The 17,175-nt window shown below is 39.7% G+C and overlaps 1 protein-coding gene across 1 annotated transcript; it reads right to left on the bottom strand.

Moving 5' to 3' along the window:
* Positions 1 to 4,477: 4,477 nt before the first annotated feature.
* ATP5F1A (ATP synthase F1 subunit alpha) lies at positions 4,478 to 13,644 on the bottom strand. The gene is made up of 12 exons (XM_047086331.1): positions 13,539 to 13,644; positions 11,818 to 11,896; positions 10,308 to 10,477; positions 8,474 to 8,647; positions 8,220 to 8,386; positions 7,885 to 8,033; positions 7,275 to 7,426; positions 6,946 to 7,170; positions 6,093 to 6,200; positions 5,826 to 5,970; positions 4,839 to 4,989; positions 4,478 to 4,701 (listed from the first exon to the last, which is right to left on the bottom strand). Exons 1-12 carry the CDS (start codon positions 13,596 to 13,598, stop codon positions 4,620 to 4,622), a joined length of 1,662 nt encoding a protein of 553 aa, XP_046942287.1. The 5' UTR covers positions 13,599 to 13,644; the 3' UTR covers positions 4,478 to 4,619.
* Positions 13,645 to 17,175: the final 3,531 nt, after the last annotated feature.

The following is a 17,175-nucleotide window of genomic DNA, read 5'->3' as shown; positions in this document are numbered from 1 at the left end:
TGGTCACTACAGTAATTGCACAGCATTATAAAGTCATTACAACAAATGTCTTTGGTCTTCCTCCCTATCCTAGGAAAGTTAGAGGGTCCTTCTATGTCACTCATTTTGTATCCTTTAGTGCTCATCTCATAGTTGAGTAATAAATAAATAGCTAAACTAAGCACTATTTTATTTAGGATATGCCTATCTTAATATTCTTACATAGATTACAGAGCTGAGACATTAGAGGCCTTCTGCAGAGCTAGACTTAATAATCCTCAAATAGATTTTAAAATACCTATCTGAAAGCTATAAAACCTCACATTTCAAAGGTCAAGTGCCTTTCTCAGATGATAAGCTGTACAAAAACTCATTTTATGGCAGCCTTTTGGCTGCCTCACAGCAGGGCCATTGGGTACTTAGGCTAGGCACATCTGGTGAGAACAGCGCCATGCCTGTGGTCTCCCAACCTGCTTACCTCTGAGTGACTAATAAAAAAATAACATTTGTTATCTCAGAATTGGTTTCTCCTGGTTCACTGTTGCAATAGACTGTGTTGGGCTCTAGGTCAGCAAAACTATCAGGGAGGCTTTACAGCTTTAGGGAAACTCTTGCCATCTTCCAGCACAATTTTTTCCCCCAAACCATTACCTCTTTAAAGTAAATCTAAAGTAAGTAAACTAAAGTAAGTAAAGTAATCTCTACACCCAATGTTAGGCTCAAACTCACGACCCTGAGATCAAGAGCCACATGCTCCAACGACTGGGCCAGCCAGGCACCACTCTTCTACAATTCTTAATCCAGATGAATAAATGACTTACCAAATCACTACAGCTAGTGGATAGTAGAAACTAAAATCCAGAGGACCATTCACAAAAATTCTTCTCATAGGGTGTACTTGTTAGATATGGTTTGTCCTTTTATTAGACCAAGTAAACCAGACATGCTTTAAAATATTCTGACTTGGGGCACCTGGGTGTCTCAGTTAAGCGTCCGATTCCTGATTTTGGCTCAGGTCTTGATCTCACAGCTCGGGAGATCAGTCCTGTCGGGACACAGAGCCTGCATGGGATTCTCTCTGCCTCTCCCCACTCGCTCTCAAAATAAACTTAAAAAAAATAACGATTCTTGGGAATGCAAGCTGGTGCAGCCACTCTAGAAAACAGTATGGAGGTTCCTCAAAAAACTAAAAATAGAACTACCCTACAACCCAGCAATTGCACTACTAGGCATTTATCCAAGGGATACAGGTGTGCTGTTTCGAAGGGACATATGCACCCCAATGTTTATAGCAGCACTATCAACAATAGCCAAAGTATGGAAAGAGCCCAAATGCCCATCAATGGATGAATGGATAAGATATGGTAGATATATGCAATGGAGTATTACTTGGCAATCAAAAAGAATGAAATCTTGCTATTTGCAACTACGTGGATGGAACGGGAAAGTATTATGCTAAGTGAAATTAGTCAGAGAAAGACAAATATCATATGACTTCATTCATTTGAGGACTTTAAGAGACAAAACAGATGAACATAAGGGAAGGGAAACAAAAATAATATAAAAACAGGGAGGGGGACAAAACATAAGAGACTCTTACATATGGAGAACAAACAGAGGGTTACTGCAGGGGGTGTGGGGGGGGATGGGCTAAATGGGTAAGGGGCATTAAGAAATCTACTCCTGAAATCATTGTTGCACTATATGCTAATTTGGATGTAATTTAAAAAAACAAAACTTAAAAAATAAATTGTTCATGTCACTGCAAAAAACACAAACAAAAAACCATTTCAGGTTTAAGCAGATCATAAAGAAGTCCTATGAGCAGCATTTCTCTTTAACCCAAATCATCATCTGTTCATATTGTGATCATAGTTAAATAGATTTATGGTGTAGTATAGCAGTTGTGTGCACATGCAAAATTCTTACCCGTTGGGTGAAATCAACAGATTACACACATAATGTACAAATCAGGAAGTGGCACCATTGCAATACGGAGCTGACAAAATAACTGAATAGGAATTAGTTGCCTTTGGGGGCGCCTGGATGGCTGTCAGTTAAGTGTCCGACTGTTTCGGCCCAGGTCATGATCTTCCGGTTCCTGAGTTTGAGCCCCACATCAGACTCTGCGCTGACAGCACGGAACCTGCTTGGGATTCTCTCCGTCACTCCCCGACTTGTGCACTCTTTCTCAAAATAAACATTAAAAAAAAAAAAGGAATCAGTTGCCTTTGTAGAGGTTGGGGATAGGCAAACAAGGGATTTCCTTTTCTCATAAACAACTGTCTTGACTTTTTGATTCTTTAAATTATATACCTGTTAACAATTTAAAAATGAGGAGCCCAGAAAGACCCAGGCATGGGTGAAACTTAAATATAACACCGGTATCACAGCAGGTTACATGGAGGGCTCATTTAATAAATGGAGCTTAAAAATTGGATACGAATATGGAAAAAAAAAATTTTAACTTTGAGAGAGAATCCCAAGCAGGCTCTATGTTCAGCACAGAGCCTGATGCGGGGATCAATCCCACAACCTTGGTATCACAACCGAGCCGAAATCAAGAGTCAGACATTCAAATCAACCGAGCCACCTAGGCGCCCTTTTTATTTTTTTAAATTTACATCCAAATTAGTTAGCATATAGTGCAATGATTTCAGTAGATTCCTTAATGCCCCTTACCCATTTAGCCTATCACCCTCCCACACCCCCTCCAGTGACCCTGTTTGTTCTTCATATTTAGGAGTCTCTTCTGTTTTGTCCCCCTCCGTTTTTATATTATTTTTGTTTCCCTTCCCTTATGTTCATCTCTTAAAGTCCTCATATGAGTGAAGTCATAGGATTTTTGTCTTTCACTAATTTCACTTAGCCTAATTCCCTCCAGTTCCATCCACATAGTTGCAAATGGCAAGATTTCATTCTTTTTGATTGCCAAGTAATACTCCATTGTGTATGTGTATATGTATATACATGTGTATACACACATATATGTGTGTGTGTATATACGTGTGTATACACACACACACCACATCTTTATCCACTCATCCAACGATGGACATTTGGGCTCTTTCCATACTTTGCCTATTGTTGATAGTGCTGCTATAAACATTGGGGTGCATGTGCCCCTTCGAAACAGCACACCTGTATCCCTTGGATAAATGCCTAGTAGTGCAATTGCTGGGTTGTAGGGTAGCTCTATTTTTAGGTTTTTGAGGAACCTCCACACTGTTTTCCAGAGTGGCTGCACCAGCTTGCATTCCTACCTTTTTAAAATGTTTACTATTTATTTAGAAAGAGCACAGGGGAGGGGCAGAGAGCAAGGAGAGAGAGAATCCCAAGCAGTCTCCTTACTGCCAGCACAGAGCCTGGTTGCAGGGCTCAAACTCACCATGAGATCAGATCATGACCTGAGCCAAAATCAAGATTTGGACACTTAACCGACTGAGCCACCCAGGAACCCGTTTTAATTTATTTAAGTAAGCTCTATACCTAATGTGGAGACTGAACTCACAACCCTGAGATCTCATGCTTTACCAACTTGAGCCAGCCAGGTGCAACAATGAGTCAATCTTCTGTGTCAACTTGGCTAAGCTATGGTATCTAGTTTATGGTCAAACCAGTCTAATTGCTGTGGAAGTATTTTTTAGACATGATTAACATCTGAAAATACTCTGAATAAAGATTACTTTAAAAAAAAAAAAAAAAAAGCTTACTTTCCATAACATGGATGGGTGTCATCCATTTGGAAGGCCTTTAGAGAACCTGAGGTCCACTAAGAAGGAATTCTGCTTCTAAACACAACTCTTCCGGGAGTCTCCAGCCCTATCCACCTGCCCTTTCAAACTTGCCAGCCCCTACAATCTTTCTATACACATCCTAATTGCTGTATTTCTCTGAAGAACTCTAGTAAGTGGACTAAGCTCTTAGATAACAAAAGTAAATCTTTAAAACTCTTAGTAAAATATGTAATTTATCTTTGTAGACTATAAGGTAAAAATTTCTTAAGACCAAAAATACCATAAAAACTGACCAACTTGGTTATAATTATAAACCACTGCCTATAAAAGATATGTTAAAGAAAATTAACAATGAGAAGATATTAACAAATGTTCCTAATTCTATTCATTAATATGTTCTTTCTCACTTTGTCCCAATCTTTCAGACCTCACTTACCAGTTTTACTTCCTTGAGAATTTTAGTTGTCCTGTTCTTTTCTTGCCTACAGTATATTTTTATATAGGTCAGTCTTCTTGGCAGACAAGCCAGCGAGGCTCTTCAACATTACCACATGTGAACTCTGCTACATATCCAGTTACCTAGTTTATGAATTCTTCTTTAATCAATCACAAAGCACTCTAGAATCTTGCAAAGAGATCAGTCTTGAATAATCTAGGCCTGCTAATTTGAATAACATTCAAGTAAATTAGCTAAAGCATGCTTACTAATACCTCTAATTAATTTCAGTTCTTTTAAAAGAATCGTTCAAACTACAGAAAACCACCAAGCAATACGGAACCTTTATTTTTAACGTAATTTCTGTACATCTGGAGTATGACAGTAATCCTTTTACAAATGGAACTGATTACTAGAATAAACAATGACAAAACCAAACTGGTATTTGATGTGAATCCACAGGGAGTTTAAGCTTCAAATCCAGCCAAGAAATTTGTCACAATCTCTTTCAGCTTTGCATCTGACTGTTCTGAGATCTTTCCATCAGTCCTATTCGGAAATGAAAAACAGTCCATCAGTTCAGACCTAAACAAAAATTCAATGACTAACTACAAAATTCAAAAGAATTTTATCAAGACTTTGTATCTTAAAAATTATAAAAAAGAGGCTACCGATTGTGTTCATACCTGATGTTGCCCAACAGAGCTTGGTGCTGGCTGATAACATGAGCCAAGAAAGCATGCTCAAACTTTGTGATCTTGCTAGGCTCCAATTTATCAAGATACCCTCTCACACCAGCATAAATAACAGCCACTTGTTCTTCAATAGCCATGGGAGCTGCAAACAAACAAAACAATGCCAAGTGAGTTGCTCAAATAAATGCCATATTAACAAAGTCAGAGAAACTTACCTTTTCTTCCAATTATGAACATGTCTCCTCCATATCACCTGCTCTCACATTCTCTATGAGAAACCCCACATTAATACTCTTTCCCACTTCTGTCCCCAGGAAAAACTTTTTTCCTTATATTTGCAAGCCTTTAAGTGTTATCTTTGGGCATATTCCATAAGCACGGTTTATCATCTGGCAGTATTTATACTGTTTGAGATATAAATAAGTTGCTGACATTTTATAGCAAGGTAAACACATACTAACATTCTTTTAAATCTGCCCAATTCCATTCTCTCAAAGCCAACACGGAAAGGGGCAGAGGAAGGGATCTGATAGATTTTAACTCTCGAAAGTAGTAAGTATATTTTAGTAAGTTTTCCTTCAGATAATGACAATACCTGCAATACAAGTACAAGAGGCATCGATCACATTCAAAACACTCCATCTTGGGGCACCTGGGTGGCTCAGTCAGTTAAGCATCTGACTTCAGCTCAGGTCATGATCTCATGGTCCACGAGTTCGGGCCCCGCGTCAGGCTCTGTGCTGACAGCTCAGAGCCTGGAGCCTGTTTCAGATTCTGTGTCTCCCTCTTTCTCTCTCCTCCCCCGCTCATGCTGTCTCCCTCTTCTCAAAAATAAATAAACATTAAAAAAAAAAAATTCAAAACACTCCATCTTTAATGAAAGGTAACAGTATGTATCGTAGCTTACGTAGGGAGCTGTATGATATTTCCAGGCCCTAACACACAGTAGGAACTTGATGACATGAAAGAACAACTTACAATACTGTCCTTGCTTCAGCAACTCAGTCAATCGCACGCCACGACTCAAGAGTTGTTGCGTGGCAGCGTCAAGGTCAGAACCGAACTGGGCAAAAGCAGCAACCTCACGATACTGAGCCAATTCCAGCTTCATGGTACCTGCCACCTGAAATACAGAAAAGGTTAAGTCATGAAATACAAAATACTTAACTTCATTGACAAAGAACAAATACATTGTGATTTTAAACTAAAGACACCCCATCTCCTTGACAAACTGATGCAAATTACCTGCTTCATGGCCCTGGTTTGAGCAGCAGATCCGACACGGGACACAGACAAACCAACGTTAATGGCAGGGCGGATACCTTTGTAGAACAATTCTGTTTCCAAGAAGATCTACATCATACAGAGAATACACATGATAATGAGCTTAAAGAAATCAAGTATTTTCAAAGTTAAGTCAAAAAACTGAAACCCGGGGCACCCGGGTGGCTCAGTCGGTTGAGCGTCCGACTTCGGCTCAGGTCATGATCTCACAGTCCATGAGTTTGAGCCCCGCGTCAGGCTCTATGCTGACAGCTCAGAGCCTGGAGCTTGCTTCGGATTCTGTGTCTCCCTCTCTCTCTGCCCCTCCCCTGCTCATGCTCTGTCTCTGTCTCAAAAATAAATAAAAACATTAAAAAAAAAAAATTTTTTTTTAAAAAACTGAAACCCAACATCTCCAAAGAAGAATGCTGTCTTCTCATAGTAAAGAGTCCCTCCAATCTTTCACAGCCCATATCAAAGTACATATTCTGTTGGTAAGATTAAAAGATGTGAGACGAAAAAAAAAACAGATTATGAATTTATATTAAAATATATGCAGATAAAGTGATAGGACCTCTGAGATTTGCTTCAAAACTACCTAACACGGAAAATAGTAGTGGCTATAAAAGAAGCAAAAATGAGGTCCACTATACCACGAATTGAAATGGGTGAGAGAGATGTGGGGTTCATTATACCCTTCTCCTTACTTTTCTATATATTTGAAATTGTCCACAATAAAAAGTAAAAGGCATTTAACAGATCGGTTCATAAACACCAGCCTCAACCAATGCCTCGAAGTCATCCAAAGCTTTTACATCTTTTAAGCATAAAATACCTGTCCGTCAGTGATGGAAATGACATTTGTTGGAATGTAAGCAGACACATCACCAGCTTGTGTTTCTATGACTGGTAAAGCAGTCAAGGAGCCACCGCCAAAAGAATCGTTCATTTTCGCCGCTCTTTCTAGCAGACGAGAGTGTAGGTAGAACACATCACCAGGATAGGCCTCACGACCAGGGGGTCGGCGGAGCAGCAGAGACATCTGACGATAAGCAACAGCCTAGAGTATAGAAAAGGGTTACGAAGTTTAGTTATTAAAAGCTAAATTTGTCACCTTCCATTGTGGTGCAAACACGCAGATTCTAAAAATATATATACTCTGACCTGTTTGGATAAGTCGTCATAGATGATCAGAGCATGTTTGCCATTATCCCGAAAATACTCTCCCATGGAACAGCCAGAATAAGGAGCCAGGTACTGAAGCGGAGCAGCATCAGAAGCAGTAGCTGAAACCACGATGGTGTACTTCATGGCATCTGGGAAGAAGATAAATTTTCAGTTTTACAAGATTATTAACGTTTTGATTTTAGAGACTACTATAATAAGAATTAAGTGCTTCACTAAGTCATCTATCAAAGTCAGATTAGCCAGAACTTCTAAATGGCACCTACTTTAAAAAAACTGACAAAAACCTTAAGATGTATCATTGTTTTACACTATTTTCACTTGTTTTTACTTATTGAATTACATGAGAAATTTCAATTCATTAGGGAGTAATTAAAACCAGTCTTCATTCAGTAGAAGCTATCCTAAGATTAGCAACAATAGGACTCCCACCAAACAATAATAAGATTGAACAACTTCTTTTCTTATAAGCAAACTCTACCTCCAACGTGGGGCTCAAACTCACAACCCTGAGATCAACAGTCACATGCTCTACCAACTAACTGAGCCAGCCAGTTGGACTGGCCCCAGGACTAAAGTTCTTTAATACCTGCATCTGTAAGTCTCTTCACCAACTGGGCAACAGTGGACCTCTTCTGACCAATAGCAACGTAGATACAGTATAGCTTCTTCTTTTCATCAGTTCCATCATTGAAACGTTTCTGGTTAATGATTGTGTCAATAGCAATTGAGGTTTTGCTTTAAAAAGAGAAAGTAAACATGAATCTTAGTAAATACTTCAAAAGTTTTCTCAACTTAAAAGTACTACTGCTAATGCTCATCGCATTCCATTCTCCCTATTATATCCAAAGCATTTACCATTCCAAGCCTGAAAAGTAATCTTTCCACAAGCATATTTTAGTTAAAACTTTTAACAAGCTTTACCCAGTCTGACGGTCACCGATAATCAGCTCACGCTGACCACGACCAATTGGCACCAAGCTATCCACAGCCTTAATGCCAGTCTGCATTGGCTCACGCACAGAAATTCGAGGAATGATCCCAGGGGCTTTCAGGCCAACTCGCCTACGGGTCTTGGAACCAATTGGACCCTGGTAAACAATAAAAAGTGTCCCCAGAACAATCAGTTTTGATGTCTGTTAGAGGCTACAATCACATCTAATAAATGTTAAACGTACCTTTCCATCAATGGCATTACCAAGGGCATCTACGACACGGCCCAACAGCTCCTCACCAACTGGAACATCCACAATGGCTCCTGTTCTCTTCACAATATCTCCTTCTTTAATCAGTTTATCATTGCCAAACACGACAACACCAACATTGTCAGGTTCCAAGTTCAGAGACATACCCTACACAAAACACACAATCAAACACCGACAAAACTTTACGTGTTCCCCATACGTTAACACTACATATTATGAAAATACCTAGTTAAAAAAAAAAAAAAAAAAAAAAAAAGTCTTGTCCTTTAGATCTGGTTTACCCAAGTATTTTTCCAACACCCTTCTTTGGTCAAAACTGCATTACGATAAGCCCAACATGCTCCTTTATCACATCCTCAAAGAACTAAAAGAAGCAAAAAAAAAAAAAAAAAAACCTCAACAGGTTAAGCTTATTTCACTGCATTTCTTTTGTCTATGGCTTTTGAACTGGGTGATCAGTATGAAATAAAATCATCAACCCGAAATTTTAAGACACAGTTAATTTACATCTTTTTATCTGTGAGAAGTTCCATACGCAATTTAAAGAATTACCTACTGAGAACTCATCAGGTTAGTAGACAGTGAAATTAAAAGCTACTCAAACAAGAACAAAATGCCATAATGTAACAATGATGGGTCATCTCTCCTCATTATAACCTTATTTCAAAATGGTAAGATTTTTAGGTCCCTGATCATTACTAAGGAAAAAGGTTATTCCAGGAACAGAGTCTGGTCAGTAATGAAAGCTTTGTAGAAGTACTTGGAACAAATACAGAGGAATATCATGGAATACCACTGGATGTACAAAATCTTTAGTCTAAATCTTAAGATGTTCAATACAGCAGTCACTAATCACATGTGGCTATTTAAAATTTGAATTAACACCATCTTACAAAGTCAGAGAAACTTACTTTTCTCTCTAACACATCCCTATACATCACCTACTCTCTCTGTGAGAAACTCCACATTTTACACTCTTGACAGCCTCACATATGTAACAGTTACTACATTTACAGCAAAGACACAGTATTTCCATCATTGCAGAAAGTTCTATTAGGCATTACTAAACTCTTAGATCTTAAAAGCTAAACAGAAACTCAGAGTTCATTAATTTCACCTCAACTTTCAAAACTATGTTAATACACATACACTGAAGATATGGGAGATTATATTTTTAGCCAAAGTCTAACACCCTGGATAAAACTTTTGGCTTTGTAATTATTCTTCCACATCAAGGCTCTTTTTCCACACTGGACACTACCCAGAGGACCAAGACTGTCTTCTCCCATGTGTGGGTAATCCTACTCCCCCGGGTCCACCCATATCACACTCTGCTTTCCTCAGAAAACAACTAGGTTCAACCTAATGGAAAGTAGATTTCTATCAGAGAGCTTCTGATAACTACACTACCCTACCTCAACAATAATACATTTACTCTTACTAGAAATACAAACTCAATGACTTTCAACTTTCCACCAGAAATGAATTTAAAGTTATCTAATGCTTTTGTATAAGATGACGTTAATGATTGCAAAGAGTATACCATTCTTAGAATCCAGATGAACATTTACTCAATATATATTTTAGCACTAGTGGCTACAACTGATATATACATCAATCCTTAGAGTAAAAACTTTGGTAACTAAAACACTTAAGTTTATTCTTTTCACAACCTATGATAATCACTAAAACAGTGAACAAGTTGAGATTCAAAGTTAAACAAAAAAACACTAGCACAATCTCTGAATTACTAATGAATAACTCAGAGACCAATCCTAAACCACCAAAATCTCATTTTATAATTTACCTTTAAACCTGAAGAAAACTCCACCATTTCTTCTGCCTGAACATTTCTCAGCCCATGTACACGGGCAATACCATCACCAATGCTTAGGACACGCCCGGTCTCCTCAAGGTCAACAGAGGTATCAGCTCCAAGAATGCGTTCTTCAAGGATAGAGGACACTTCGGCAGTGCCTATTGAGAGGAAAATTCCATTGCAAAAATAGCCTGGTCTCAAGATTTTAAAACCCACTTGCTCAACAATGTAAAAACTATAGTTTTGTAATCACAATAACCAAATTACTCTAAGATGTAATATAATATACTTGGCTCTATTCGAAAAAGCTTAGCACCTACCATTACTATAAAAACAAATCCAAGTGATTAAGAATCTGTATCTATGTTGAAACCAGACTTTTTGGCTAAACTCTATAGGAAGTTTAAAAATACAATCTATTTTTTAAAAGCAACTGTTAACAAAGTATAATTATCTTTCTTTTTAAAAACATGCAAATACTATTCTTCATCTTAGCATGTGGGAGATTTACAGATTCACTTTTTTTTTTTTTTTAAATGTTTATTTATTTTTGAGAGAGCGAGCGAGCGAGCAAGCTGGAGAGGGGCAGAGAGAGGGAAACACAGAATCTGAAGCAGGCTCCAGGCTCTGAGCTGTCAGCACAGAGCCCAACATGTGGTTGAACTCACGAACTGTGAGATCATGACCTGAGCCAAAGTCAAATGTTTAACCTACTGAGCCACCCAGGTGCCCCTATGGATTCACTTACTTAATTTTTAGTTCAAAAGCTCCAATCACATCTCCAAAGGAATTCCCTAACCTACAGCATCTTCCTATGCTCACCTCCCTACTTCTGTATCCTATTTGCAATGTGTAAATTTAGATTGCCATATATAGATTAGCAGCTATCACCGTCAAAAAACAAAGGTAAAAACTGCTTACTTTTTTCTAATTTTTTTTTTGGAGAAGAAAAAGAAATCTTTCATAGTTCAGAACGGATGCCTAGCACCTGATATGTGTACTTTCTGTTTCCATCCAAGGGATATTGTATCAGAGAAAAAAAAAGTTGTAGGGGTGCCTGGGTGGCTCAGTCAGTTGAGCATTGGGACTCTTGTTTTCAGCTGAAGTCATGATCCCAGGGCTGTGGGACTGAGCACCGCAGCAGGCTCCGCACTGAGTATGGGGACTGCTTAAGATTCTCTCTCTCTCTGCCCCTTTCCCCTGCTCCTACACATGCTCTAAAATATCTTTTTAAATAAATGAAAAAAGAAAACAAAAAAAAAGGAAAGAGCTAGTAACATGATAAAATATTTCACTAGAACAAGAAAACCTACCAAGATAGGGCTAAATGGCACATTATGGGCTAAGAATCTGGGATTTGTGGTAACTAAATTTGAAAGAAAAAATTAACAGATGAAAATAAAAAACCCCAACAGTTATGTTACCTATGTAACTTATTTTTTCACTTATTGACAAGACAGTAACTGTGGGGTATGTACACTTAGAAATACTGACTTACCAGTCTTCTGGAGACGTGTGTTAGAGGCATGGAGGTTCCTTGCAGCAATGAAGGATGATCCCAAAGCATTTTTGGAGACCTAACACATAAACATTTTTAAAAATATGATTAAAAAAAAAGCTTTTATAAAACTGGCAAGCTTAAACAAATGTTGGCTTACTCTGATCACGTTATCAGTGAAAATATTAATTATATCAAAATATTTTGCTTAAAATTGGAAGACTATTAATCATATAACAAAGTAGCTTTTAATATATGAGAAAATCTATTATGCAGCTCCTGGCAATGCTATAAGTACTCTATAAAAAGCAAATTTTAAAAATGCAGTCATGCAGTCTAGGGGCATCTGGCTGACTCGGTTGAGCACGTGATTCTTAATCTCAGGGTCGTGAATTCAAGTCCCAAATTGGGCATGGAGCCTACTTTTAAAAAAATAGTAACGGCCTATTTTTAAAAGCAACAGTTACTAAATTATCTTTTCCTTTAAAGGCACCAGTTGCTATTACTTCATCTTTAGATATATTTCAGTTGAATTGTGAAAATTCTCAGTAAGATAAATTGCTTTCCAAAAGGGGCAAATATCAATAACATATCCTATTTTACTTAAAAAAAAACAACAAACAAACAAAAATTGAGTTGTAAATGTTAGAGTTTGATTAGAAACTAAGTATGGCTGTCTACTCTTTTTTTCCTGCCTTTGACAAAGCCTATAGCAATCTGGACCCCCTCCTTCTCCTTCAAGTTGTAATGCCCTAATTTTGGTCACTGGCAATTCTAAATCTACTACTTTCTCTAGGACCAGATGAAATCCGTTAAAAATGCTCTTTGATGCCAGTTCCATTATGACAACAAAATATGTTTCTTTCACCTTTGAAACTGAGATTATGTTTAACATGGAAAAAATAAGTAAATGCAAGCCTTAACTTCAAGGGCGATAAGTAATGAAGGGAGGGCATTGACCTTCACAGGCATTTTCTAACCTATGTTCTATCTTACTTGAGTTCTCAATCACTGTCTAACGATTCCTCAAGGACGAAATCTTAAAACATGTCAAAGTACCACAACACAAAGCAGTCTTTCTACCTGAGGCAATTTAGGATTCGCTGCTATCACTGCTGTCACGGTATCTGCCACATGAAATGCACATTTGCGCTGTGTTTCGCTACTGTTTCAAAATTCATCACTAAGAGATCGCCTATTGAAGTATTCAGAAAGGCACCTTCATTTATTGCTTTCCCCTGAACCGACCTCCGGGCAGAGGTGAAATGCCGGGGCCCGCTGACCTTCATACAATGTCAGGCTTCCTTAAACCGCTTCAACGAGACATAGCAACAGTGCTCTGACCTTCAGTGGCACAGTCCCTAAGAATCAGCGGAGACAAGCCTCGCCGTTTCAGAGCAGGCATCGGAGCTAGAGCTCCAACACTGACCTTCACCCAAGGCCCCTCTCGGGCAGTACTCAGCTGAAGTCGGGAACCCTCCCCGAGACCCTATCTCTGGACAGCATCGAGGTCAGCACCTCCCCTGCACCGCTCTGCACCGTCCGGCACGGATGGCTAGCAACAGGCCCTTGTGCCTCCTCCCTGCCCAGCCCGAGCAGCCAACAGTGCAAGATGGCGGCGCCCGCCAGCCCCTCACCCTCCTTGCAGAAAGAGCTCTCGAGTCAGCACACCACCAGCCACCTGCCGGGCCACCTCCCTCCCGCCGGTTGCCCGCACTCACCAGCCCGGCCCGCCTAGGCAGGGCGCGGGCCACGGCCGCGGCGACGCGCACGGACAGCATCTTTGTAGCTCTATTTAGGGTGGTTCCTCTGCAGCCGCAGCCTCCGGACTGACTGGGACAAAATGGCTGAGCGGCAAGGAAGGTCAAGGCAGCCGGTCCACCTGACCCGGAAGTACCGCCCCTCGTGTTCACCTCCGGACGCGAATCTGCCTTTTAGAGGAGGGCTGGGGGTGGAGTTGCTTTTTTTAAATATTATTTTTAGATTTAAACTTAAAAATGAGTGATTAGACCTTTGCCAGCTTCGGTCCAGGCATTCGTCACACATTTATTTTGACCTACTGAGTCGACCTTATGGTTGCCCCTGGCGACCATGTGGGTAGCGGAACCTGCTATGATGCGGCGCTCAGGCCCGGTTCCGACAGGGAGACGGTGTTGGCGTCACCCTGTACCTGGCGCGGCTGGTTTGAAGGTGACAGGAGGTTGAATGGGGGGGGGGGGGGGGGAGGTCCGAGATTACGGCTATTAAAGCCTTGGTGCTGTAGCAACGGTAAACAATTATCACCCTGGGCTTGCCGAACTGGTGAATGCGAAGATCGCTGGCCCCACCCCCAGACCCTCTTAAAATCGATAATTTGGAGGAATCTTAATTTTTGACAGGCACCCACACCATTCTAGGTGATCCAGTACGCGCTCAAATTGGAAAATCGCAGTTCTTTTAGATTCTAAATGAATACTGTATATTAGAACAATTTTTTAATGATAACAAACACAATTCAAGAAGAGTGGTTGCCAATTCTACTGAGAGTGGACCAGAATCAGAAGTCCCACCACAGACTGGACCAGAAGTCAAGGTTTTCTCTACCAGCAACTAGTTTCATGACAGCAGGGACTATGCTTTTAAATTTGGAATGCAATGGAAATGAAGAAAAAACCTTTTCTATATCTACACATTAAGATTGGGGCAGGGGTGCCTGAGGGGCTCAGTGGGTTAAGCATCTGACTTTGGCTCAAGTGATGATCTCAGGTCATGATCTCATAGTTCGTGGGTTCTAGCCCGGTGTCAGACTCCATGCTGACATCTGGGAGCCTGAAGCCTGCTTCAAATTTGTGTCTCCCTTTCTGCCCCTCCCCAGCTGGTGCTCTGTCTCTCTCTCAAAAATAAACACTAGTTATTTATAATTATTTATAAAACACTAGATACATATAGATATATATATAAAATATATTACTATATTATATGTTATATACATAATTTATAATATATATATATATATATATAAATATGGGACAGAACTGGGGCTCCTGGGGTGCCCTGTCACTTAAGTGACTCAGTCCGTTGAGTGTCTGACTTTGGCTCAGGTCATGATCTCATGGTTAATGGAATCCAGTTCTGTGCTGACAGTGAGGAGCCTGCTTGGGAGTCTCTCCTCTCACTCTGCTCTAGCTTATTTGGACTTTCTCTATTTCTCTCTTTTTCAAAACAAACACACACAAAAAAAAAGATTGGGGCAGAACTATCCCCACACATACACATACAGAATTTTTATTGAGATTTTTTGTGATGTACAGAATTGGGGGGGTAAGATATGGGGTATTTTGTGATAGTAAAACTATTAATATTGCCTTCACTTGTAAGTGTTCTGAGAAGCGTCTTTCAGCTTCATTTGCCAAATCCTGGATTACACCTAAAACCTTAATTTGGGTAGGGCATATGAATATCTGGGTTGAAAGGGTCATTTCCTAAAAGATGGCTTGTAAATGTACGGTCAGCAATCCCTTTCCCTAAAATTCTACTCTATTTTCAAGGTGAGCATCCTTCTCCTCATGGGTAATAGTAGGCTAACAGAAAAAAAAATGGTTTGTAAAAACAACAAAGTTGGAGAGTTATTTTGTGAAATTTGTAGTGATGAAAGTGGACAAAGGGCATAAAGATAACTTTTTCCCATTCAGGGGCTGTACCATCTTACCAGATATTTGGTTACTGAGCAGAGATATATTTGAGTAAAACAAAAAGAATAAACAAGCCATACAATATAGTATTCACTAGTTAATAAAATTCCTTTGAAAAGAAAGGTTTCGTCATTTTAAATATGCACATGACTTAGAAGAAAGATATTTAGTGGTAAGACTACTCCACAATTTGGTCTTAAACCACATATATCAGGCAGTCCAGTACACGGTCTACCTTTCCTGGTGTAACAGTATATTACAGGAGGTTGCAGGCAACAGTGTGGTCTAACTAGCCTTCAAAGATAAACACTCAATCGGAACCAGAACATTATGGTCAGATTCTAGCTTCTACTACCTAATCTTGGTCAATTCATTTAATCCGTGTGTGTGTGTGTGTGTGTGTGTGTGTGTGTGTTTTAACATGAAAATAGGTAAAATTTGTTCATCTATTTTTACCAGCTACTTGTAAAAATGAAACTAAAGGCATGCCTGAGTGGCTCAGTTGGCTAAGTGTCTAACTTTGGCTCAGGTCATGATCTCATGGTTCATGGGTTTGAGCCCTGCATTGGACACTTTGCTGACAGCTCAGAGCCTGGAGCCTGCTTCAGAATCTGTGTCTACCTTTTTCTCTGCCCCTCCCCTGCTCACGCTCTATCTCTCTTGAAATTAAATGAACATTAAAAAAGAAAATTAAAAAAGAATTAAACTGAAATAAAACACATAGAAAACTATATATTGCTGTGTAAATATAGAGAACCTCTCTTCGTGTTAACTACTGGATGGAGAATTTTAGGAAAGGCGAGAAATGAATGGAAGAATGGCTGAGCAGCAGCAACAATGTCAGAAGTTGACTCCTGTCAACTGTTTTATTTATTTATTTTTTTAATGTTTTTATTTATTTTTGAGACACAGAGAGAGACAGAGCATAAGCAGGGGAGGGGCAGAGAGAGAGGAAAATCCAAAGCAGGCTCCAGGCTCTGAGCAAGGCTTTAACACACGGACTGTGAGATCATGACCTGAGCCGAAGTCGGACGCTTAACCAACTGAGTCACCCAGGCGCCCCGACTGTTTTATTTTTTAAAGCAAATTATGTTCCTTTTTAAAAAATAAATGTTATTTTGAAAGAGGATGAGATTGCATGAGTGGGGGAGGGACAGAGACAGAGAGGAGAAGAGAGGGGGTTGGGGGAGACAGAGAATCCCAAGCAGACTCCATACTCAGTGCAGAGCCCAAGTGGGGGGGCTCCTCCCACCACCCTGGGATTATGACCTGAGCTGAAATCAAGAGTCTGAAGCTCAACCAACTGAGCCACACAGGCGCCCCAGCTGGCAACTGTTTTAAAATAGCCTCCAGCACAGATAGCTCTTTGGCAGTGAAAACTAAGGGATAAGATTAAGATTGCTGCGGCTCATATTGCTCAGGTAAAAATAAAACATTTAACTTAATGCACTCCGTGTGGAAGAAACAAATATCAGTTATTGAAAAAACAAGTTGCAGGTTTGTTTGGTTTTTTTTTTAAAAGACAAATGATTCAATTCAGAAATAAAAATATAAGAAATAAAGAACAGGCTGGTTCTAGACAGGTGTACTTCTCACCCAGGAAATGATACCACGGAAAGCGGAGAGAGCGTAGAAGCAGCAAGTGAAGAGAGGCTCCGGTGCTGGAGTCTTCCACCAGCCTGGCCCA

The sequence above is a fragment of the Lynx rufus genome, unplaced genomic scaffold (assembly GCF_022079265.1).
Source record: "Lynx rufus isolate CCGP_SWC_20201006 ecotype Redwood Valley unplaced genomic scaffold, mLynRuf1.p SCAF_20, whole genome shotgun sequence".
Lineage (NCBI taxonomy): Eukaryota > Metazoa > Chordata > Mammalia > Carnivora > Felidae > Lynx > Lynx rufus.
The sequence above is the reverse complement of the archived record's forward strand: the minus strand, read 5'-3'. Positions and strand labels throughout refer to the sequence as shown.